Below are 23,841 nucleotides of genomic sequence, written 5' to 3'. Positions count from 1 at the left end.
TGGAATAGATTTCTGCCTGTATGGCTGGGGGAATTGAAAGCAGTGTTTGTTCGAGATCAACAGAAATACAATACCTACGTTTAGAGAATAGTAGGTACTGCTGGAAGCTTCGAGAATTTGAGAAAATAGTGAATCAATTGATGAGGATTAGATTTCAACGATATTCAGTCTAACCAAGAATGGGCAACACTTTGTTATTGTTATAGTTTGGTGAGGGGGTTATATTTCACTGTGACCTTAAGGTCTATTGTGCCCACCATCAGAGCTATTCTCACAATGGTACCATCTACAGTTGGCCATCTAGCTCCAGAGTTCCAAACTTTCCAAAGTATTTCTTGCATAGGCTTGCAATGGCGAGGAATTCTGTAACCAGGTGATCAGGAGTTTACTCCTTTTTCCCACAGAATCTAAACTATATAATTTGCTTTCCAAAGCAACCTTTTTCTTACTCAGATCCAAATACTTGCTTAAAAGTGCATCTTCCTATACCACATAAAAGCTCTGGACCAGTAAGTGGCCTTTGTGCTCTCTTTCTGACGAGTGTATTGGCCTCGTTCTCTTTGATTCTAGAGTGACCTGAAACCCAGACTAAAGATACCTTGTTGTTTTTGCCTATTTCATTGAGTTTCTTTAGGCACTCGCAGCCAGGTTTGAGTGGATGACATAAGAGTTCAGCAACACTATCTATCATTAAGAGACTACGACTGCAGTTTGTTCCAGGTTAGCTCCTTTGCATCAAGATTGTTAAGTTTCTCTCGATATTCATTGATTGGTAAAACAACAGACAGCAATGAATAAAACCAGGTATACTCCATTCAGATTCATTTCAGCAGTCGGTTGGCCATGAAATAATTTTCTCAAGTTTTTGTAACTAGAACGGAGTAAGGTTGGCACTCATGAAATGTCGTTAAAGTCATAACGCCGTTGCCACAACTTATATCAATTAATATTACGAAAATGCCGAAAGTTATTGAAAAAAGAGACAGTGTTTCAGAAAGTGCTATGTAGAATTAAGGTCCGCTCATTCGAATAGTTATACCCTGATATTCTAAAATCTACAATACGTCAGACGGTAGCGAACATATTCAATGTAAAAGAATTTATATAATGTTTCATCTGAATCTCAACGACTTATATTTCAGCTGAATATTTCCACAATAAGAAAGATTGTGAATGAAGAGAATGACAACGGATTTCCTTCTATTGGGAGACCCAAAAAAGTGGTGGCATTTGAGAATTTTATGTTTGAGTTAATTAATGCGAAAAGATTACTACAGGATTTTCGATTAATGTCATCGTAGAATGAGTTAGCGAAAATTGATTTTCCTATTTTTCATTTGACTGGTCCTATACATTGTAAATGTCTTAAAGTACCAATGAATACCTAATTATTATTATTATATCAATGTATTAACATCTTGACTTGAAACTTCCTTCAATTCCTTTTACTTATATTGATGCAAGATGATATTTGTTGAAGAATCTAACATTCTTGTAATTATCTGTAAAATCCTTTGTAAGGTACCCATTCTCAACCACTGCATCATATGCATTTCATCTTCGGGTAAATCTACAACTGATGTAACGTATTCAAACTTTAGCGAAAGAAGATAATGAACATTAACTCTCCTCAAGCTAATGCATATTATGATGTTATACTGATCTCTTGTATTTTCCATGGAAATATAATAACTGGATTTGGTATGCCTTCAATCAGTTTGTGTAAACTTCAATTATGTTCGTCACATATTTTCCGAAGAGATTCGACATTGGGATAAAATACGTAATAACAGAAACTTTTACGTAGGACAGGCAACATAGCGTTGATTTAAAACCCAAAAATTTTTTGATAAGCGTCATAACCCCACATTTTCGTACTATACAGAGTGAAATGTGTCAAATTTCCATGGCCAACCAAGTGCTGAAATAAAAGTGAATGGAGTATATGTAGATGTCAGTTTTTACCAAGTGAATTGAGATTAAGAGACGGACGCTTTTGATTTCCAATCATCGCGTCCTCCATATAAAAATAACCCACATCTAATCTGAAAGACACCATTGAGTGTTGAACACGCTTGTTCGATTCAATTCATCAACGATCCGGGCAATGGCGCAGGTAATGAAGCTGTCAATGATGACGGCAACGCGGATCGTGGAGGGCACTCTTTTCTCTTCTCCTTCGATTCATTGTCATTGTGTCAAATTCCACGGCGTTCATAATCTAACGCCCAATGGCTCATCTGACAGATGATTTATGGTAAGAATATATAATTTATACAAGTCGGTCGATCCCACACGTTCAATTACCGACGTTTAAGGCGCTAACAAAGAACCAAGCCAAAGGTAATTACGATCGAAAATCGGCCACGTTTTGAACTTGAAGAAAATAAATTGTCTTGAAGTCGTTAATTTATGGTGTTTAAGTCCTAATGGGTATTTAAATGTGGGGTTTCTGGATGGAGACTCCCTGAAGACTAGCTTATCTAAAGAGATCGCTGAAGATTCGAGTAGTGATAGTAATTTCATACCAACACCTACGGTTCGTATACCAACAGGAATCCAGGGACTTAATGGGATCATTATGGTCTACCCCATCTATTTATATTGGTATGGGGCAGGATTCAGTTATGTCCAAGAGAGAGTGGGAATATCTGGATGATACGAGTATAAGCGAAAATTAAATTTTTTTGCAGAACAAAAACGTGGGAAATGGCCAGAAGAGAAGATGCTTTATCTCAGTTGCTTGAGTTCCAGAGAAAAATGAAGGGATATGCATATATTCACTAGGCTGTCAGAGGAAATTGATGAATGGGCATTCACTTATTAGTATGGTAATTACATAATCAAGAAATAATAGAATCTCATAAGTGTTCGGCATATGCAGCAGTGATTAACGACGTTTGAACACTGACAAGTGTTTTGTTGGGAGAAGAAAACTAAGATTTAAATCTGAACTCATTCATAATATAATCAAACAGGAAGGATATTTCGGCAATACGTATACCTCGAATACAAGATGTTTTGGAAAACGTCAAATATATTTCGTTAATGGTACAGAAGTTACTTTTTATCGGTGAGGAGTTAAAACAAGTGTTCACAATTTTTTGATGATTTATCCTTACCTATCATTTTGAAACAGAAACTCACTAAATGACTTAAGAATTCATACGAGAACCCTTATTCTGGAGGAATTGGGTGGGTGTGAAAAATATATAAACCGTATGATGAAAACGTCGATTTTCCCGATGTAATAGAATCAAAAAGCCGTCTCGGAATGAAAAACTGTACTAGCTATCCGTGAAATATAAACTCACTCTGCCTCTCGAAAAGAGCAATTTCGAAAGCAATTGAAAGCCATTAATCATGCGCCGAGATAAAAAATTATACATATATTCAATTCTTTTACTGTTTCGAAGATAAAGCACCTCCGTTCCAACGTACTCGCAATTTATGGTACTATTATGCGTCGTATATAAGCAGCTGCTTCACCGAGACAGAAATTACCGAATTATGCCGCAAAACAGGGTCGTGCTAAAGCTAACTTATTCATAATAAAGCCGAGCTTATTACACAGATTATGGAATGCCACTGATGAGAGTGAATCACGTTACTATTTTTTAATTTTCTTATGGCCTAATGGCGGAACAGGTGGTTCGGGATTTTGAAACCGGCAGATTGCGGGAGAGGCAAAAATGGGGTTCGAAATCACCCATTTTTCCTTCGAGGTAAATGTTGATGCCGTTCTGTATTTGTTATGGGTTTCCTCATAATCGTGAAGAGAATGCAAATGGGCCTCAGCTCAGGCTAGACAAAATACGAGGATGTATTGATATCTAGTTATCCTAGACCAGTTCCATGCATAAAAAAATATTGCGTTACTATAGCAACGAACAATAACTCATTAGAAGTGTCAGTGTGAAGTTTGAGGTCAAAAAATTAAGCCAGAGTTGCGCAATAAATTGAAAGAAAGAAGATGTCCATCGAAATTGTGAAAATCGAAAAATTGGGGTATTGAGCCATCATCAATTACCGGTATTTGAAAGGGTTAAGAGCTAAGCAGTTTTACGAATATATGCTTTACCCTTGGTGCTCAATGTCCTTCGTATGCGACCGTGAAAAATTGAACTGAAAGCTTCAAAAGAGGTAAATTTTACATTGAAGATGATGATCGGGAAGGCCTGTTTCTTTGTCAGTCCCCGAAAATATCGATGCTGTTCATGACATGATTTTATCGGACCGTCGAATCGGGCTAAAACGGATATCTGAAGCACTGAATATTTCATACGAACTTGTTCATCATATAGTCAATTTGGACATCAGAAAAATTCCTGCAAAATGGATCCCCAAATGTTTGAATGTTGACCAAAAGCGTGCAAGGGTAGAAACATCGCGTTCGATCTGTGATCGATTTGAAACCGATGTAGACTTCTTAAACCGAAATGTTACTATGGATGAGACTTAGATATATTTCTACGATCTAGAAACAAAGCAACAATCGATGGAATGGCGACACTCTGGTTCTCCAAGAACTAAGAAGTTTCGTGTTCAAAACTTTGCTGGAAAAGTTCTTGCTTCAGTTTTTTGGGATTGCCATGGAGTAATCATGATTGCTTTTCTGGGTAAGGGTAGAACAATAACCGGCGATTACTATTCGACATTACTGAACACTCTACGGGAAAAAATTAAAGAGAAAAGACGCGAAAAGCTATCCAAAGATGTTTTGTTTTTGAAGGACAACGCCCCTGCACACAAATCTCATGTTACCATGCAAAAAAATCGTGAATTAGGGTTTGAATTACTAGAACACCCCCCCTTGTTCACCAGGTTAGGCTCCATCTGACTATCATCTGTTTCCTCAACTGAAAAAAAGTTTAAAAGGTCGTAAATTTTCTTCCAACGAGGAGGTTATAAAAGCTGTGGAGGTCTTGTGCTGTTACTAGGGATGAGACTTGGGTACATTTCTACGATCCAGAAACAGAGCAACAATCGATGGAATGGGGAAACCCTTGTTCAGAGTAGAACAATAAACGGAGATTACTATTCGACATTACTGACCACTCTACGGGAAAAAATTAAGGAGAAAAGACTCGGAAAACTATCCAAAGGTGTTTTGCTTTTGCAGGACAACGCCCCTGCACACAAATCTCATGTTGCCACGCAAAAAATTCGTGATTCAGGGTTTGGATCACTAGAACGCCCCCTTTATTCACCAGATTTGGCTTCATCCGACTATCATCTCTTTCCTCAACTGAAAAAAAGTTTAGAAGGTCGTAAATTTTCTTCCAACGAGGAGGTAATAAAACCTGTAGAGGTCTGGTTTGCAGAGCAAGAAGAACTATTTTTTTTTAAAGGTCTAGAGACACGGTGGTAAGTGAGTTTTCTGTTACGACCGTGAAGAAAGAAAAATTCCAATCGCGGAATTCGAAAGCACGCCATTTATTCATCTTTCACGTTCGGAAATCTATCGTTGTAAATGGTTCATCTCAAGTGTACAGGCATATTTCCAGACCGTCTCCAAATCCGACATGACACCCATCACTTGTTATTGTTACGTACTCTTACGTGACCAGAGTAGCCCCTCGCGGCAGTGGCGAACAAACGGCCAAGGGGGAAACCGTGTTAGGTTCGACGGGGACGCCGGTGCCTCACTGACCCTTGGGGAATACACAATGGAAGACGTAATTGTCGATGAACACGAAACGAGAGCTGCATACGTTGCCCGGTGTCTTCAATTCGGGCAGTTAGAAGGAGCGCTGAAGGGTACACATTGTATAATTCATGGCGTGGTGGGTACTTAAGGAAATTGTACACCTAGAAAGAATCATGCCTGTCGTTCGATGTTGAAGGGTCTCGCCTTGGCGGTTATCATTGCGTGCGTTTCAATCGACAAAGAAAGCGATTTTCGGTTGGTGAAATCCAGAAAAAACGCCTGAGAGTGAAGAAAGAGTTGAAGCGTACTTTCTGCTGCTGCTCATAGGTATATCTCGAACTGGTCCTTGAATTATGCTTAGAATAGACGATCAGGCTCAGTATTCTCGATTTTCAGGGAGTAGAACATCCGAGAGAAAAGTGAGGAGCAAATACACAATGCACAGTAAGCAGATTAATACAAACTGGTCTCAGTAGATAGCTAATCACCACCCAAAACAAAATTTTGGTTATAAATAGTATCAATAATAATGGTTCTAACTAAAAACCAGATGCAACAGGTGTTAAGACTGGAAAAATGGCTTCTACTCAAAATAACGAAAGGCACAATAAAGGAAACTATATTCAAACTCAAGGGAAGTGCAGAAATCGAAGCAGACCACTCGGATCAATCAGAGCCAGATGAAAAGAAAATTGACGTAGGAGTTTACTCGAAGATTTAGGGGGATAATGAAAACTATTCTAAGCCGCAAGAATCTGATCAAAGCTATCAATAGCCACGATCAATACATAGCAGCCACGACATCATGGCATTCAGGAATTGTTGATGTGTCCAACCCTATGTCTCAAGAGATTGAAATACTTCAAGAATATTATTTGAATAAGGCTGTTCTATCAGAACTCCATCGAGTAGTTAGTGATGGTCGTCGAAAACTCTGCAGAAAGTAAAACGCAGAAACTGATTAGCAAACCTGGCCCACAATTCGAGGAGATTTAAGTTGGATGGAACTATTTATAAAAACGGCGAGAATGGTACTCAACTACATGGAAAATACAGAAAAACATGGAAAAGAACCCCATCCACTTCGGCAAGAGATGTAGTGAGATCAAGAATCCCACCGACACCATGGAAACGAGGAGGAAACATGATCCGATTGAGATGAGCAGAAAGCCAAGTAGCATCCTGGATCCGACCACCACTATGAGCCCGAGAACTGGATAAAGACTCCAAAAAATCTTAATCCTTTCGATATTTGAGACATATCTGAGATAACTGAATGTTCCTCTGGAGAAGAGTGTGAGAGCCGCAGGGCCAAAGTCATGATTAATGATCAAGAAACCATACTATGTGACACTTCCTCTGGTTTTTCAAACGTGACTGTGGATCCATCGCTTGAAAATAAGTCAGATGACATCATCTATCCTTGCAATGGACCAATGCGGATAGAAATAACCACATACTTCCAATTAGAGATAATAGAGAGAGCCACCATGTTAAACAGAAGCCCACGTCAGTTCTTCCCTATGGCCTTCGCTGAGCATGCATTATTTTTTTGTCTCTTTTCGCCTAATGGGTTCCTTTTTGAAAAAAAATATGATATGAATCGTCTTTCTAATGTCCACCGAAAGGAAAACCATCAAAAGGAAGACCTGACGATGAGCAGGAATCAAATGAAGGAAATTCTCTTAAGCAGAAACCACCGAAAGGCAAACCATCAAAAGAAAACCCTAATGAGGAGCAGGAAACAAATGAAGGAAATTCTCCTAAAAAGAAACCACCGAAAGTTAAATCACCCAAAGACAAGCCTGATGGGTTCCTTTCAAGAAAAAAATTTGATATTCAAACACCTACCTACATGAAAGGTGAAGAACAAAAAGAAGAACTGACGTTCTACTTCTGTGGCCACGTTTTACGTTGGTCACCGTGCTTGTCAGCTGTCACTCTGCGAAGTCATACATAGCGACATCACACTGCGACTGACAATGTATCATGAAAATTTTCCGGTTGACATGGCATAAAAATGAAATCCCATCACACAAACCCCTCATGAATCGAAATGGAACCTCCAACTGAGAAACTGCTAAGCCCTCTTTATGGCCAGCGTGGCTTGCAAGAGACCGAATCGTCTTTCTAATGTCTCCGCTATAAATTAACCGATAAATGACATTTATGTGCCAAAACCAGCATTACAGTTGGGTTCGAACATAGGACAGATAATATCACGATGACTCGGAATCGTTCAGCTGTAACGGATATAACTCCATTCGCGGTCGAACTCGGAGCTACTTGTCTGTCACGAGGCCGGTAGGCGGACAAGGTACATTTTGATAACTGAATTAGCTAATGGCGGGCAAAACTGATACCGGGGGTTGCTAAATTATTTAATTCGGCATGGCATGTAGAGGAGCGATCAATGCGAATGGGATCGGATGAATTTTGGAGCGTTCCAACGTTGCGGCCGTTATCTGTTCTGCCCTAATCGTGTAATTGACACGACTTAAGTCTGGATGAGAGGCATCCGCATGAGTGGCATCAGCGGATATGGATTTTCAGTGGAACAATGTGAAAGGTGTCACTCGAAAACAATTTTATCTCAAAATCTTCACGAATTATGTGATCAGTCGACATAAAAATATAACATTCATCCTATAACGCTAGCAGCCCAGAGGATCTACAGATAATGCTGGACACCAATAAACATACATATATACGAAGCTTCAGGCCTTAGACTCAATATCGACAAAACCAAAATCCTAGTAAGTCCGCCAGAAAGACTTCGAACACATATCAGCCTGGAGAATTAAACTCTTGAAAAGGTTGAGCAGTTCAAATACTTGGGAAGCTTCACAAATACTAGGGCTAACCTAGACACGGAAATACACAACCGTATCAATTCGGCATCACGGGCATTCTGGAAGCTAAAGGTCAGAGTGTTCCAAAATCACGACCTCAATCTGAAGATCAAGACAGTTGTTTACAAAGCAGTCGTCATCCCAACGCTTCTTTACGGAAGCGAAAGCTGGACGCCCTGCAGGCGACATATTAAACAGCTTGAACAAACGCAACTACGTCATCTAACACAGATCACACACACATCAGATGGTTCCACAAAGTTTCGAATGCAGAAGTCTTGCAACGCGAGAGTTGTACAACATTTGAGACTCAAGTAACGAGGGCCCGACTCAGATAGAGCGGTCACATTCTGAGGATGCAAGACACAAGACCCAAAATAGCTCTGTATGGCGAATTCACAAAGGGAGCCCGAAAACCAGGAGGCCAGTATAAGACGTTTAAGGATACACTACATGAATCCCTAAAATCATTTAATGCCAATCATAACTGGGAACAACTAGCGTTAAACAGGTCACGGTGGAGGTCTATGGTGCACAGTTATAATGGAGACTCAAGAAGAATAAAGCGGCAGCCAGATCTGGTTGGTGACTATCCATGCCCGGAGTGTGGAAGGATCTGTAGGTCACGGTTGGGTCTCTTCAGTCACAGGAGGGCACAAAGTTGCAATTAGCCCTAAGAGTCTGTTCTTTTTTCTGTCTTTTTGTAGATTTATTGCGGTAACGGGATACAGCAATGAATGAATGAATACCTCCGAAAAAATAAGTGGGAACTTGGAAATTCGAACATTGTTCACTCAGTATTCAGAAGAATCTCATCTATAACAATCTGAATTAATGCACTTTTCCAGTTTATCTGACTAAATACCCTCCAGAGGAGAACTTAAAAGTGCCATTAACCTTCCGCTGTAGTTCCAAGGAATTTTCAGCTTGTAACTTGAGGAATCAATAATTTCCTCCACATAAGTTTCGAGCTCATTTGCATGGACTTCCGCATTATGCCCCAACTTCCAAATAGTGGGGTCTGGATTATCGCTGTTTTCAGAATGGAAATTTATGCAACATCCAATACCGTTCGAATTCCCCCGTAAAACTATATTCCAGATAGAATAGCGATAGCCATTTGATAGGTGCCTTATTTATGAGCGTGCAATAAATATAAGTTGTCTCTCCTTCCAGAAGTTCGGCGGTAAAGTTTCACCACGACGAAATTACTGCCAATAGCTCCTACTCAACCCTGATGAAGGAGTCGAATGATGAGAAAGTTCGAAGGATCTTTTGTGACAGCCAAAACATTCCTTCACTACTCACAGTGTTTTGTATTCTTTATTTCCGATAATGCCGATAATCAAGAAGATTTATTTATTTATCGCATGACATATGGTAACAAACATAAATCAAAATTTGAAAAAAAATAAAGATAAATGGATAAAGCAAGAAAGGAAGATACAGAACAAAAAATATAATCTTCTTTTCACATCCGAATTTCCTTCCATTAAATCAACATTCATCATAACTCTATCTGGGTATCAAATGTAGTCATATGCCCATCTGCTCTCAAGAAGCTACAGAATAGAATAAATGTGTCGTCTGGTTGCAAAACCGGTCATCTCCATAACAGAAAATTTTTCAGGAGAGACGATTTTTTGTCAAAACTAGGGAATTGGAGATAGGATCCAAATCTCTTGTTATTAATGTGTCACTAGGATAGTAGGTTTTAGAGCACCATAAGAGAATCTGGGGGAAGGTGCTGGGAGGGGGAAATTCGAAATTATAGTTAGGATTTGGCTGGTTTTGCAACCCACTTTGGAGTTGGCCGGTTTTGCAACAAACTAAAGCTTAAAATATCTATAAAATTGACATCAAAAAGCGGGGTTTTAGCCAAGAAAAAATCATTCACAATGTTTCTGTGTAACTGAACTTTATTTTAGGTTTGCAACCAGACGACACAAATAATATAAAATTGAAATGATTATCATCTGACGGAATGTGAGAGATGAGGCCTCACTGCGAAATCACTTAACCACGCAGGTAAATCCAGATTTGAATGACAATAGAAGCCAACGGGAAAACAGTAAACCGACATTATTCACTGACAGTAAAACTGGTTCGGTTTACATACGTAAGAACTGGATAATTGTATGTAAACTCTTCGGATTCACCTGCCTCTAGTTACTGTTCGCTCGACTTCACTGATTTCAAAAGAATTATCGCTTTCTGCATCTGACATAGTTCGTTTTATCATTATTCATTTGTTCTGGTTATCTCCCGTCTATCGACAAACATGCAGCTTTATCCCCTATGAACTGCTTCTGAATTTTTGTAGTTCTGCCCAGTCGAATCAACAACAATTTCTTTGGAAAGCGAATGTGCTGTCAAATTGAAAGCATTAACAGATAGCTAAGAAGAAGAATATGAAATTAACCGAATTTTCTGTGTCACATCACGCCTTTCTTTACGAGAAAAACACAATATACCCAAATTTCCCTTATCTCTTTGGCAATATATAAAGTCTCATTTCTCTAGCACTGATAATGCTTTGAACTTAATGAGAAATCATTGATCAATCCCAAATATTTTCGAATTCTATTGACGATAAAATTTTTCAAACTTTTTCATACAATGAAGCAGTCATTTGGTTCATCAGAGGCTATGATCTCATGATATTGCTCTATTTGTTACAGTTTTTGGTGTGATTAGCGAGTAGGTTCATTTTTTCGTAATTTAAACAGAACGTTATCGCGAAATTATAACATATTATTCGTGAGAAAATGTGTCGAATTTACGGAAGACAAAAATATATAACGCGATTTTTCTTCTGATTCAAACACACCGCAAAATGCGACCTGTGTACCTACTACTCTTTTTATGGGGTGGTTCCACATTATTTCTGGTAAGAAATATTCACTATGATCACAGCATAAATTTGAAATTCACTATTTTCTCGTTAAACTTGTAAATTCAGTCTCGAACAGTATTTTCGTTTGAAAATTTTCGATTATATCCATCTGTAATGTTTTGAACTTGATTTTTTCAGGATGTGGAGTCATCACCTGTCCCTCACGGAAAAAATAAAGTAACCATAGCTATCAAGAGATATTTTCCTGGCAATGGCATTCAGATTTTCATCGATAATGTGAATAAGGGAATGTATAAATTACTGATTAAGTCGGTTGGAACGGAGAGACAAAAGGATCTTCTGGGCCTTCTGTCTGTCATACCTGAAGGGACAGATCTTTCATCACTGCTTGGAGGAGGAGAAGAATGCCAAAAGCCCAAAAAAGGTGGACTATCCCAAGTTGACACTCTGCGTCTATTGATAAAAGTATCGAAACTCAAGTGTGCAAAGGGTGGATGCAAGAAACCTACCGAACTGGAGGAGTCTGGCGATGAGGGAAAATCAGATTCACAAGGACCAACGGATCGGAAACGACCGAGTGGAAGTTTATCGAAAATTATAAACAAACTGTTGAAGAAACTTTTCGATGATATCAATGACCAACTCAACAATGTACTAGATGAAATATCCGCCGGATTAGACCAATTGCTGAAGCGGCTACTCGGGCAAGAGAAAGAACAAAAAGAACTTCTGGGCCTACTATCTCTATTAACGAAGGACGTCGATTTTGAATCCCTCCTTGGAGATTCTAAGGAGGGACGAAAATCCGTCGATGGATTGGTGAAACGAACCGATGTATTGAAAATTCTCATTCAGTTGGCCAAAATTAAGTGTTCTCACGGTGGTTGTAAGGTACCTAATATCGATCAAATATCATCAAAAGATGATGTTGAGGAGGGACAAAGTGGAGGAAATTCCCCTAAACCAAAACCACCGAAAGGCAAACCACCAAAAGGCAAGCCTGATAATGAGGACGACTCAAGTGAAGGAAATTCCCCCAAACCAAAACCACCAAAAAGCAAGCCTGATGATGAGGACGACTCAAGTGAAGGAAATTCTCCCAAACCAAAACCACCGAAAGGAAAACCACCAAAAGGCAAGCCTGATGATGGGGACGACTCAAGTGAAGGAAATTCTCCCAAACCAAAACCACCGAAAGGCAAACCACCAAAAGGCAAGCCTGATGATGAGGACGACTCAAGTGAAGGAAATTCTCCCAAACCAAAACCACCGAAAGGAAAACCACCAAAGGGCAAGCCTGATGACGAGGACAACTCAAGTGAAGGAAATTCTACCAAACCAAAACCACCGAAAGGAAAACCACCAATAGGCAAGCCAGATGATGGGGACGACTCAAGTGAAGGAAATTCTCCCAAACCAAAGCCACCAAAAGGCAAGCCTGATGATGAGGACGACTCAAGTGAAGGAAATTCTCCCAAACCAAAACCACCGAAAGGCAAACCACCAAAAGGCAAGCCTGATGATGAGGACGACTCAAGTGAAGGAAATTCTCCCAAACCAAAACCACCGAAAGGCAAACCACCAAAAGGCAAGCCTGATGATGGGGACGACTCAAGTGAAGGAAATTCTCCCAAACCAAAACCACCGAAAGGAAAACCACCAAAAGACAAGCCTGATGATGGGGACGACTCAAATGAAGGAAATTCTCCCAAACCGAAACCACCAAAAGGCAAGCCTGATGATGAGGACGAATCGAGTGAAGGAAATTCACCCAAACCAAAACCACCGAAAGGAAAACCACCAAAAGGCAAGCCTGATGATGGGGACGACTCAAGTGAAGGAAATTCTCCCAAACCAAAACCACCGAAAGGAAAACCACCAAAGGGCAAGCCTGATGACGAGGACAACTCAAGTGAAGGAAATTCTCCCAAACCAAAACCACCGAAAGGAAAACCACCAAAAGGCAAGCCTGATGATGGGGACGACTCAAGTGAAGGAAATTCTCCCAAACCAAAACCACCGAAAGGAAAACCACCAAAGGGCAAGCCTGATGACGAGGACAACTCAAGTGAAGGAAATTCTACCAAACCAAAACCACCGAAAGGAAAACCACCAATAGGCAAGCCAGATGATGGGGACGACTCAAGTGAAGGAAATTCTCCCAAACCAAAGCCACCAAAAGGCAAGCCTGATGATGAGGACGACTCAAGTGAAGGAAATTCTCCCAAACCAAAACCACCGAAAGGAAAACCACCAAAAGGCAAGCCTGATGATGGGGACAACTCAAGTGAAGGAAATTCTCCCAAACCAAAACCACCAAAAGGCAAGCCTGATGATGAGGACGACTCAAGTGAAGGAAATTCTCCCAAACCAAAACCACCCAAAGGAAAACCACCAAAAGGCAAGCCTGATGAAGAGGACGACTCAAGTGAAGGAAATTCTCCTAAACCAAAACCACCGAAAGGCAAACCTCCCAAAGGCAAACCCGATGATGAGGACGAATCAAGTGGAGGAAAGTCTCCTAAGCCGAAACCACCGAAAGGAAAACCTGATGATGAGGACGAATCGAGTGAGGGAAATTCTCCTAAACCAAAACCACCGAAAGGCAAACCTCCCAAAGGCAAACCCGATGATGAGGACGAATCGAGTGGAGGAAAGTCTCCTAAACCGAAACCACCGAAAGGCAAACCCGATGATGAGGACGAATCAAGTGAAGGAAATTCTCCTAAACCAAAACCACCGAAAGGCAAACCTCCCAAAGGCAAACCCGATGATGAGGACGAATCAAGTGGAGGAAAGTCTCCTAAACCGAAATCACCGAAAGGAAAACCTGATGATGAGGACGAATCAAGTGAAGGAAATTCTCCTAAACCAAAACCACCTAAAAGCAAATCTCCCAAAGGCAAACCCGATGATGAGGACGAATCAAGTGGAGAAAAGTCTCCTAAACCGAAACCACCGAAAGGCAGACCCGATGAAGAGGACGAATCAAGTGAAGGAAATTCTCCTAAACCAAAACCACCGAAAGGCAAACCTCCCAAAGGCAAACCCGATGATGAGGACGAATCAAGTGGAGGAAAGTCTCCTAAACCGAAACCACCGAAAGGAAAACCTGATGATGAGGACGAATCAAGTGGAGGAAAGTCTCCTAAACCGAAACCACCGAAAGGAAAACCTGATGATAAGGACGAATCGAGTGAAGGAAATTCTCCTAAACCAAAACCACCGAAAGGCAAACCTCCCAAAGGCAAACCCGATGATGAGGACGAATCGAGTGGAGGAAAGTCTCCTAAACCGAAACCACCGAAAGGCAAACCCGATGATGAGGACGAATCAAGTGAAGGAAATTCTCCTAAACCAAAACCACCGAAAGGCAAACCTCCCAAAGGCAAACCCGATGATGAGGACGAATCAAGTGGAGGAAAGTCTCCTAAACCGAAATCACCGAAAGGAAAACCTGATGATGAGGACGAATCAAGTGAAGGAAATTCTCCTAAACCAAAACCACCTAAAAGCAAATCTCCCAAAGGCAAACCCGATGATGAGGACGAATCAAGTGGAGGAAAGTCTCCTAAACCGAAACCACCGAAAGGAAAACCTGATGATGAGGACGAATCAAGTGGAGAAAAGTCTCCTAAACCGAAACCACCGAAAGGCAGACCCGATGAAGAGGACGAATCAAGTGAAGGAAATTCTCCTAAACCAAAACCACCGAAAGGCAAACCTCCCAAAGGCAAACCCGATGATGAGGACGAATCAAGTGGAGGAAAGTCTCCTAAACCGAAACCACCGAAAGGAAAACCTGATGATGAGGACGAATCAAGTGGAGGAAAGTCTCCTAAACCGAAACCACCGAAAGGAAAACCTGATGATAAGGACGAATCGAGTGAAGGAAATTCTCCTAAACCAAAACCACCGAAAGGCAAACCTCCCAAAGGCAAACCCGATGATGAGGACGAATCGAGTGGAGGAAAGTCTCCTAAACCGAAACCACCGAAAGGCAAACCCGATGATGAGGACGAATCAAGTGAAGGAAATTCTCCCAAACCAAAACCACCGAAAGGCAAACCCGATGATGAGGACGAATCAAGTGGAGGAAAGTCTCCTAAACCAAAACCACCGAAAGGTAAGCCACCAAAAGACAACCCTGATGATGATGACCAACTTGATGAAGATAGACCAGTCCCACCGAGAAAACATAAGCATAAAAAAAGAAAACATCCGAAAGATATATCTAACGATAACGACCAATCTGATGACGATGTTCCTGAGCTGCCACCAAGACACAAATCCCACAATCGAAAGCCGCCTAAAGATGACGATTCAGAAGAGAAGCAACAGAATTCTGAGGAAAAACCCCATAGACATCATAGATCCAGGGGCCACAAACATAAACATCGAAGGAAATGCAGAGGCAGAGGATGTCGCGATTAACAATGTACCCTTTTTGTTCTGAATAAACTGATCTAATGAAGAATTATTGTTCATTCATATTATCTCAACGTTTTGACAATGGCTTTTTCCAAATAATAGTTACCTACCTGCTCTTGGACAGAAATGAATTCAAATTACTCATTTTCTATCGAATATCATTTGTAGATAAATCAAGAAGATCATAATTCGTGTTCAATTTGCATTTTCGGAAATTTTCCCCATTGTTTCATTCCTCATAAATTCATTGGAGGTGTTGAAGTCAGAGCAGTACCAATTTTTTCGAGATGCGTTTTGCGTTAATAATATTTACTTCGCTAGTGGGTTCTGCACTCATTTCGGTAAGTATTTATATACATCATCGAAAAAAATCCAACTTGTAACAGATTAGGTTTATATGAATGTTGCATGGCAAACATTATTTCCTTGAACTGAGTTCGAACTTTGCAATTGAACATTTACTGAAGAAAATCAAGTAGTTACTCGATTTTCACTAAGATGGGAAATGCTATAGCTTTAATTTGATCAAATAACACATTTCAGAATGTGGACTGCACTCACAAACTACTAGGAGGACTATTACTGGGAAGGGATGGACTCGATCCTCTCCAACCAATAAACCACAATCTTCCAATATTCCGGATATTCGATGAATTCTTCAACGTCTTTCGCAGAATTTTTGGCGGCATAGACGATGGAATAAACCGATTTCTAGACGGTTGCAGCAAAGGCCTACCGAATCTTCTCAACGGTAGCTTTGGAGAAGGAAGAGCAAAGAAATTACTTGGACCTCTGTCACAAATACCGGACGACGCTGATCTTCCATCCCTCGTTGGAGATAGATTCAAGGGTAAAACTGACAAACTATCACTCTTGGTACAGTTTGCGAAGAAATTCTGCATATCCGGCAAGTGCGAAAGACTTGAAGGTGGAGACTCGGGTAATCCCTTAGAAGATATCCAAAAACGGCTCCGGGAATTTTTTGACCACTTCGGACACCAACTCGAGAATGGCTTGGATGGTTTCAATTCGGGCCTCGAAGAGCTCATATCATCTCTCGGAAATGGCAGGCATAACGAAATTTTCGAATGTCTGTCGAAACTTCCAGATGATTTCGATCCTTCTCATATTTTGGGAAAAGAAGGTTCCTCGCAGAGTGCAGATGGAATATTGTCTCGCAAAGATATACTATCTTTATTGACGAAGTTCGCAAAATCGAAATGTTCTAGTGGGTGTGATAAATCTTGAAATGAGCCCTACTATATAATTTATAAACACTGTTTTATTTCGAATATTATGCTATTGGGAATAGTTGTGAAATAGCTAATAAATTTCTATCAGTATCTTGCATTCTGTTGGAAAGTCCAATAACTTCTGAATAATATGAGGAGATAACCTGAACATACCATACAATTTTGTCTCAAAAACAGGAAGCTATATGATATAAAAGCAGTACATAGTTGGAAAATAGAAAATTAGATTCTTATCTTCGACATTGGTATTTTTTAAAAATTGCCACTTTCAATCTGCGATATGTGAAACTCAATATGCTGATTAGAAAAATCAGTCGCTAATTCCCGAGCCCGACTTTGAACTGATTAAAAGACTATTCAGCATCAATTCGATAAACATAGTACAGTTCATAAATTCCCAATTACAATTTGAATAATGCTACCGACCGCATCCAATTATTTCTATGCAGTTTCCCCCTTAATCAGTGGTATATTTGACGGAGATAAATCCAGAATGACAAAGGACGAAAATTTCTTACCATCGAAGCGTGTGAGCACTTTGTGTTGTGACCACACTGAGGTACCAGGGACGTTCGAAAGACACGTGACCCTCACAATAGCCTTCGTGATGAACATTCGCAGAGGGTGACATACATTGGAATACATAATGCCCGTAGAATTGCAGTTTTAGAAGGAATTTAATGGGGTGCTGTCATAAATAATATATACTTAGAGCTCGTCAGTCCGTATGTGTCTCTGCATAATGACTGTGGGACCAGTGTTACAGTTAACTGTTCAACATACATCTTCCAATTTTCACCTCAAAAAGTCTTTGACTCTGTTTGAAATAGCTACTGAAACGTTTCTGTTCAGTTCAAACTTTTTCTTCATATTCAGAGAGCTGGCTAATATTATTTCATCTGCAATTACACCAGATAGTAGTAATTATACTTCAGAGAATTCATTAATCGAGATACCCAGGCTGGGGAGTAAGAATCTCGACTATAAAAACTCTTTGAAAAAGGAATGGCTCAGCGTTTTTTGTGTAGAATAAACAGGAAAGTATATGCGTACAGAAGTTAGTTTCAAGCAAACACAATTCGACGTGCAAACATACGGGATTGAAAAATGAAACTAGGAGGAAATGGAATATTTACTGAATGTTTTCAGTTTCGTGAAACAACAACAAAGTTACCACTACGACTGATCCAGGGATAATATCCCTATGAAATCGTTCGTTGTGTTCGATCACTTCGCCAGTGGAACTTTCCGAGCAGGTCCGTAATGGGAACATTTATCCTGGAACCTTCAGAAGGGGCGATGAAAACCATCGAATATTCTATAGAGAAAACAATTTCTCGGGTAGTTAATGCGTTAGAAAAATGGATCTGACAAATTTTCGTTGCTGAAATATTCAAGAGTTATCTGAGAGTGACATTACTTTTAACTTGAGTGCTTAAAAGGAGAAGAAATCAAAGTCAAGTCTGCCATAAAAGAAGTAGTGCCATTAGAACCACATAAAGAATCAGCTAACTGTTGGGTTATATTGTTTATGTATATAGACAATTCACGAATAGACTCAGAATTCAAGAAGAAACAAGTTTAAACCTGAGAAATTCAAGAAGAATAGGAGGTTTTGAAACTATTGTTGTTGATTATAACTTTAAGCAAGAAACTTAAAACGACACTCTAGAATCTCAACATTGAAAAGCTGGTGAACTTTGATTTGTTCTTTCCATTTCTGGCACACCGAAAGTACAGACCTGAGTCCACTCAACTTTATATTTTCTATTAAGGCCGATATCAACGATATCAACTCGACGTTGGATATAAAACTCCCGATTCTTTATATTCATGTGGAATCGAAAGACATACGGCTGACTGCAATGTATTACCTTGTTTCCAAAATACAAAGGCCCTTTGTTATTTTTCCCTGTTGGGCAAATAACGAACGCTACTATCTATTATTTCATTATACAAAAGGATGATAGAGAGGTCGCCTGCGGTGTGCCAAAGAGCACGAGAGAGGTAGGTGGGGTGAGATAATATCAGTCAAAATTCACCCTGTCAAAACAGCTGGTCTAGCATGAATGAAATAGGAACTGTTACGGTGTAATTTCTGATATGGGGGCAGTCAGATTGAACTGTTACGAAAATGAATAATGGAATGAAAAAATGCATCAAATTTGTGTGGGGGCTAGTCTTGGATTTATGGCTACGTTGTCGGTTTTTTATTGATAACTTCATTTTATTATTTCTCGAAAGGGAAAGTTTAACTCGACTCCATTCGTTAAATCTCAGAAATCTCTTCACGAAGGCAGTTTAACATCTAAAGTGAGTGAAAGAAAGATTTCGAGATTTGTCAATTCAAATTTCATAGTCTGAAAAAGTTCCTGAAGAGGTAGACCTGAAGACTATCTTACGCGAAGTTAGGAGCTTCTTCAAATTTATGATCATAATAAAATGTTAAGATGTTCTCAGAAATAATGGCCCGAAAATTGAATATTCCGAATACCTACTGATGTCGTATTATGGTAGTTGATAACAATATTAACCATATTATAATTCACTGAATGTATCGTAATATAAAAGTCATAAATGCAGTTTGCATTCACTAGAAAGCTCTTGCGAATGCTAATGTGCATATTAATTCAGTTATATTTTATGAGATCTTAGGAATATTACTATATGAGTTTGCTAGTATCTATTTTGCGCCAAAATTAGTTTTGGTTTGACGAAGAAAATATTTTCAGGATTGTTAGCAACATACAGACCTATAGGGTGGTTCAATAACAACAGTTATATTTAAAAGGTTTTCTTCATCGAAGTATAATGATGTTTATTTAGTTATACTCTGAATATTTGGTTTATTATTATTCAGTTATCGAGTATCCAGTAACAAATTTGGACAGAATTCTGTATCCACTGGTTTCTAGACCTCCTGTCGATATGGCAGACTGCAACGCGAATTTAATTAGGCGTCTATTAGCAGTCATTGTTATATCTATTATATTTAATTCACCACATATTCAAACAGTCAACAGTGTGCGTTTATATTAATGTCGCGGCTATATTATGTCACACTATAATTATTAATTTCACTGAACAAACACGTATGTGCAGAAAATGACAAATCTACCAAGCCTTTACGACTAATATATAGGACATTCCAACTGAAACTTTCCCACTGAAACTGCTCAATCGAAAAACCATTTTCATTCGTTTTTGATCATGCTTTTTGCCATTCTTGAAAGGAATTTTAAATACTGCTTTCATTTTTAATATTTTGGTCTATGCCAGATCAATTAAACATCCAAATAACATCCATTCAATAAGATCTATATAAATATCGATCAAAATGTCTCTAAACCATCTCTCTGTTTCGAAAGAAAACTTTTTGATGAATTAGATGGAATCTTCAATTAATTCAACCAATGCCTATCGCCATAAATTGCCAATTTCATTGCAGCATAATACAGTCTTTTGGTTTTGAAAGTCCAGTTGAAAAATGAAAATATCTCTCACATTTCTTCAACGAACTGAATGAATACAAATATAAAGATGCAAAGAATAAATGAGCATAGCCAGGTCACGTTGGATATCCATCATCGAGGCAGATGAAATGATTCAATGGAAAATTCTTGAATAAGGCATCGACACATTCGAACTCCCAGCAATAGCCTGTTCATTCAACTCCTCTTCATAAATAGAATTTCCGACGTTTTTCAATCCATTAATGGTTCCTGCACAGCTCCGAAGAGACATGAATAGATATTATTATTTCGTTAAGGGAGCATTCAATCCTTGAGGTATAATTTAGGATGGTATTTAAAGACGTCTCAATAGCCACGAAAGACAGCTCACGTAAATTGTGTGCAAACATATCTATTTCTTCAGGAGGGGTTCGTGGATACTTAGGAAAACAAACACCTGGCTGAGAGTGCGCTAAAAGACCACCTTTAAGGGGCCACACGCAGGCCCAGGTAACAAGGGACAACCAATATTGCCTATTTGGAAACAGAATTCCTAGCTGATTCATACAGTTGTTACAGTTACACGATATACGAGGATATATTGAAGAATTCTTAGCCTACTATAGAACCAAACAAAATTTCAATGTCAAAATATTTCATTACTCAACATATTCTTCTCTTTATTGGATACATTTATTGCAGCCAACCTGCAACGTCTCTAGACCTTCAAAAAAAAGTGTCTTCTTGCTCTGCAAACCAGACCTCCACAGCTTTTACTACCTACTCCTTGGAAGAAAATTTACGACCTCTTAAACTTTTTTTCAGTTGAGGAAAGAGATGATAGTCAGATGGAGCCAAATCTGGTGAATAAGGGGGGTATTCTAGTAATTCAAACCCTAAATCACGAATTTTTTGCATGGCAACATGAGATTTGTGTGCAGGGGCGTTGTCCTGCAAAAGCAAAACACCTTTGGATAGCTTTCCGCGTCCTTTCTCTTTAATTTTTTCCTGTAGAGTGGTCAGAAGTGTCGGATAGTAATCTCCGGTTATTGTTTTACCCTTATCCAGAAAATCAATCATGATTACTCCATGGCAATCCCAGAAAACAGAAGCAAGAACCTTTCCAGCAGAGTTTTGAACACGAAACTTCCTAGTTCTTGGAGAACCAGAGTGTCGCCATTCCATCGATTGTTGCTTTGTCCTCGTAAGACACAGAAAAAAGTTAGATAATGATTTCTCAGCTTGTTTCGTCATATTTTTATTCTTCCAATGGAACTTTTTTCATACCCCATCATACCTCCTACGCCCTTTTCAATAATCTCGTCTATTCATTATGAAGCAAAATCTCTTTGAGCGTACGAGGGAACAAAGGCAGCTTTTTTCGAGGCATCCCCCACACTTAAAACTTGCACACGTGACTGCCATATAACCCCAACTATTTTTGCGATTCGTCTCGAGTGTGCATTGAGCATTACTCCGAAAATGGGGATGGACAATATTTCCTGCCTTAATCCCAGATAATCTTGCTGTTAAAAGTTTCCTGTTGTGCTACTGTATTCTCGTTTTGGCACGTCACACATCTCTTTATTTCGGAGATAAGCTTGCGTAATGTATTCTTGTGAGCTGGGGGAAGAACTCAACTATTTTTCCCACTCGTCGATATGTGGGGGCAATTCAAATATCAATTCGTTTTGTGGTAGCATTGGTGTCTTTACCTATACTTCATTCAAATTTATTTTAGCAGTCGGTTGGCCATGAAATAATTTTCTCAAGTTTTTGTAACTAGAACGAAGTTAGGTTGGCACTTATGAAATGTCGTTAATGTCATAACGCCGTTGCCACAACTAATATCAATTTTTATTACGAAAATGCCGAAAGTGATTGAAAAAAGAGACAGGGTTTCAGGGAGTGCTATTTAGAATTCAGGTCCGCTCATTCAAATAATTATACCCTGATATTCTAAAATCCACAATACGTCAGACGGTAGCGAACATATTCAATGTAAGAGAATTTATATAATGTTTCATCTGGATCTAAACGACATATATTTTAGCTGGATAATTCCACAATCAGAAAGATTGTGAATGAAGAGAATGACAAAGAATTTCCTTCTATTGGGAGACCCAAAAAATTGGTGGTAGCATTTGAGAATTTTATGTTTGAGTGAATTAATGCGAAAAGTTTACTACAGGATGTTCGATGAATGTCATCGGAGAATAAGTTCCCTAAAATGGATTTTTCTATTTTTCATTTGACTTGTCCTATACAATGTAAATGTCTTAAGCTACTAATAAATACCTATAATTATTATTATTACTTCAATGTATTAAGATGAATATTGAATAGCCACAAATACGCGCAAGTTGCCCTGTTACTTGTTTATTCATGTGAAATTTTTGTTCAAAGGTGAAGTTCATCTTAACTTGAAACTTCCTTTAATTCCTTTTACTTATATTGATGCGAGATGATTTTTGTTGAAGAATTTAACATTCTTGTAATTATCTGTTTATTCCTCCGGGAGATACCCATTTCCAACCACTGCATCATATGCATTTCATCTTCGAGTTAATATTTTTGAAATTTACAAATGATGTAAGCCAAAGAAGATAACCAACATTAACTCTCCTCAAGCTAGTGCATATTATGATATTTTACAGATCTCTTGTATTTTCCATGCAAATAACTGGATTTGGTATGCCTTCAAACAGTTTGTATAAACTTCAATTATGTTCGTCACATATTTTCCGAAGAGATTCGACATTGTGATAAAATACGTAATAACAGAAATTTTTATGTAGAACGGGCAACATAGCGTTGATTTAAAACCCAAAAATGTTTTGACAAACTTCATAACCCCACATTTTCGTACTATACAGAGTAAAATGTGTCAAATTTCCATGGCCAACCGACTGCTAAAATAAAAGTGAATGAAGTTTAGATTGCGTTCTCAAACGAAATAATTCGAGAGTTTTTCAACAATACCACTGAATAAAAACGCCCCCCCTGGGATCGCATCCTGAAAATTGGGAAGATGACCCGTAGAGTTCAGGCAGCCGAACCGAAATGACGTTTTTCGATTGTTTCCCGAAATGCGGTTCTGTTTACTTTGCCCGCCGCCGAAACACCCGTTAGTCAATAACCCCTATTTTACGCTGTGAGAACAATTCCGAGATTCGACCATCGATAGGTTACGCTTTGTGTTTCAATGATTAACAACTGCGGGGAACAATATACATTTCCCGACCCTATATCTTTAGAACAATGGCGTACTAACGCGCGGCGGTTTCAATGAAATAGTATGATTTCCTTCTTGGGAATAACCGGTTAGGGTGAGAATAATAACATC

The 23,841-nt window shown here is 39.1% G+C and overlaps 2 protein-coding genes across 2 annotated transcripts; both read left to right on the top strand.

Moving 5' to 3' along the window:
- The first annotated feature begins 11,280 nt into the window (after positions 1-11,280).
- LOC123310771 (basic proline-rich protein-like) lies at positions 11,281-15,793 on the top strand. The gene is made up of 4 exons (XM_044894414.1): positions 11,281-11,392; positions 11,537-12,650; positions 12,792-12,947; positions 13,542-15,793. The coding sequence occupies exons 1-4, from the start codon at positions 11,339-11,341 to the stop codon at positions 15,791-15,793; spliced, it is 3,576 nt and encodes a 1,191-aa protein (XP_044750349.1). The 5' UTR covers positions 11,281-11,338.
- A 188-nt stretch (positions 15,794-15,981) lies between these two features.
- LOC123310672 lies at positions 15,982-17,140 on the top strand. The gene is made up of 2 exons (XM_044894254.1): positions 15,982-16,131; positions 16,334-17,140. Exons 1-2 carry the CDS (start codon positions 16,078-16,080, stop codon positions 17,036-17,038), a joined length of 759 nt encoding a protein of 252 aa, XP_044750189.1. The 5' UTR covers positions 15,982-16,077; the 3' UTR covers positions 17,039-17,140.
- Positions 17,141-23,841: the final 6,701 nt, after the last annotated feature.

This window comes from Coccinella septempunctata, chromosome 4 (genome assembly GCF_907165205.1).
Source record: "Coccinella septempunctata chromosome 4, icCocSept1.1, whole genome shotgun sequence".
NCBI classification, from domain to species: Eukaryota; Metazoa; Arthropoda; class Insecta; order Coleoptera; family Coccinellidae; genus Coccinella; species Coccinella septempunctata.
Note: the sequence above shows the minus strand (reverse complement) of the source record. Positions and strands in the feature narration are given on the sequence as shown.

Excerpts from the sequence above, each read along its gene's own strand:
- LOC123310771 (XM_044894414.1), top strand. The coding sequence starts at position 11,339 with ATGCGACCTGTGTACCTACTACTCTTTTTATGGGGTGGTTCCACATTA. Across the intron at positions 11,393-11,536 it reads GTGGTTCCACATTATTTCTG|GATGTGGAGTCATCACCTGT; the intron begins GTAAGAAATATT and ends TGATTTTTTCAG. Across the intron at positions 12,651-12,791 it reads GAAAGGAAAACCACCAAAGG|GCAAGCCTGATGATGAGGAC; the intron begins GCAAGCCTGATG and ends AGCCACCAAAAG.
- LOC123310672 (XM_044894254.1), top strand. The coding sequence starts at position 16,078 with ATGCGTTTTGCGTTAATAATATTTACTTCGCTAGTGGGTTCTGCACTC. Across the intron at positions 16,132-16,333 it reads TGGGTTCTGCACTCATTTCG|AATGTGGACTGCACTCACAA; the intron begins GTAAGTATTTAT and ends AACACATTTCAG.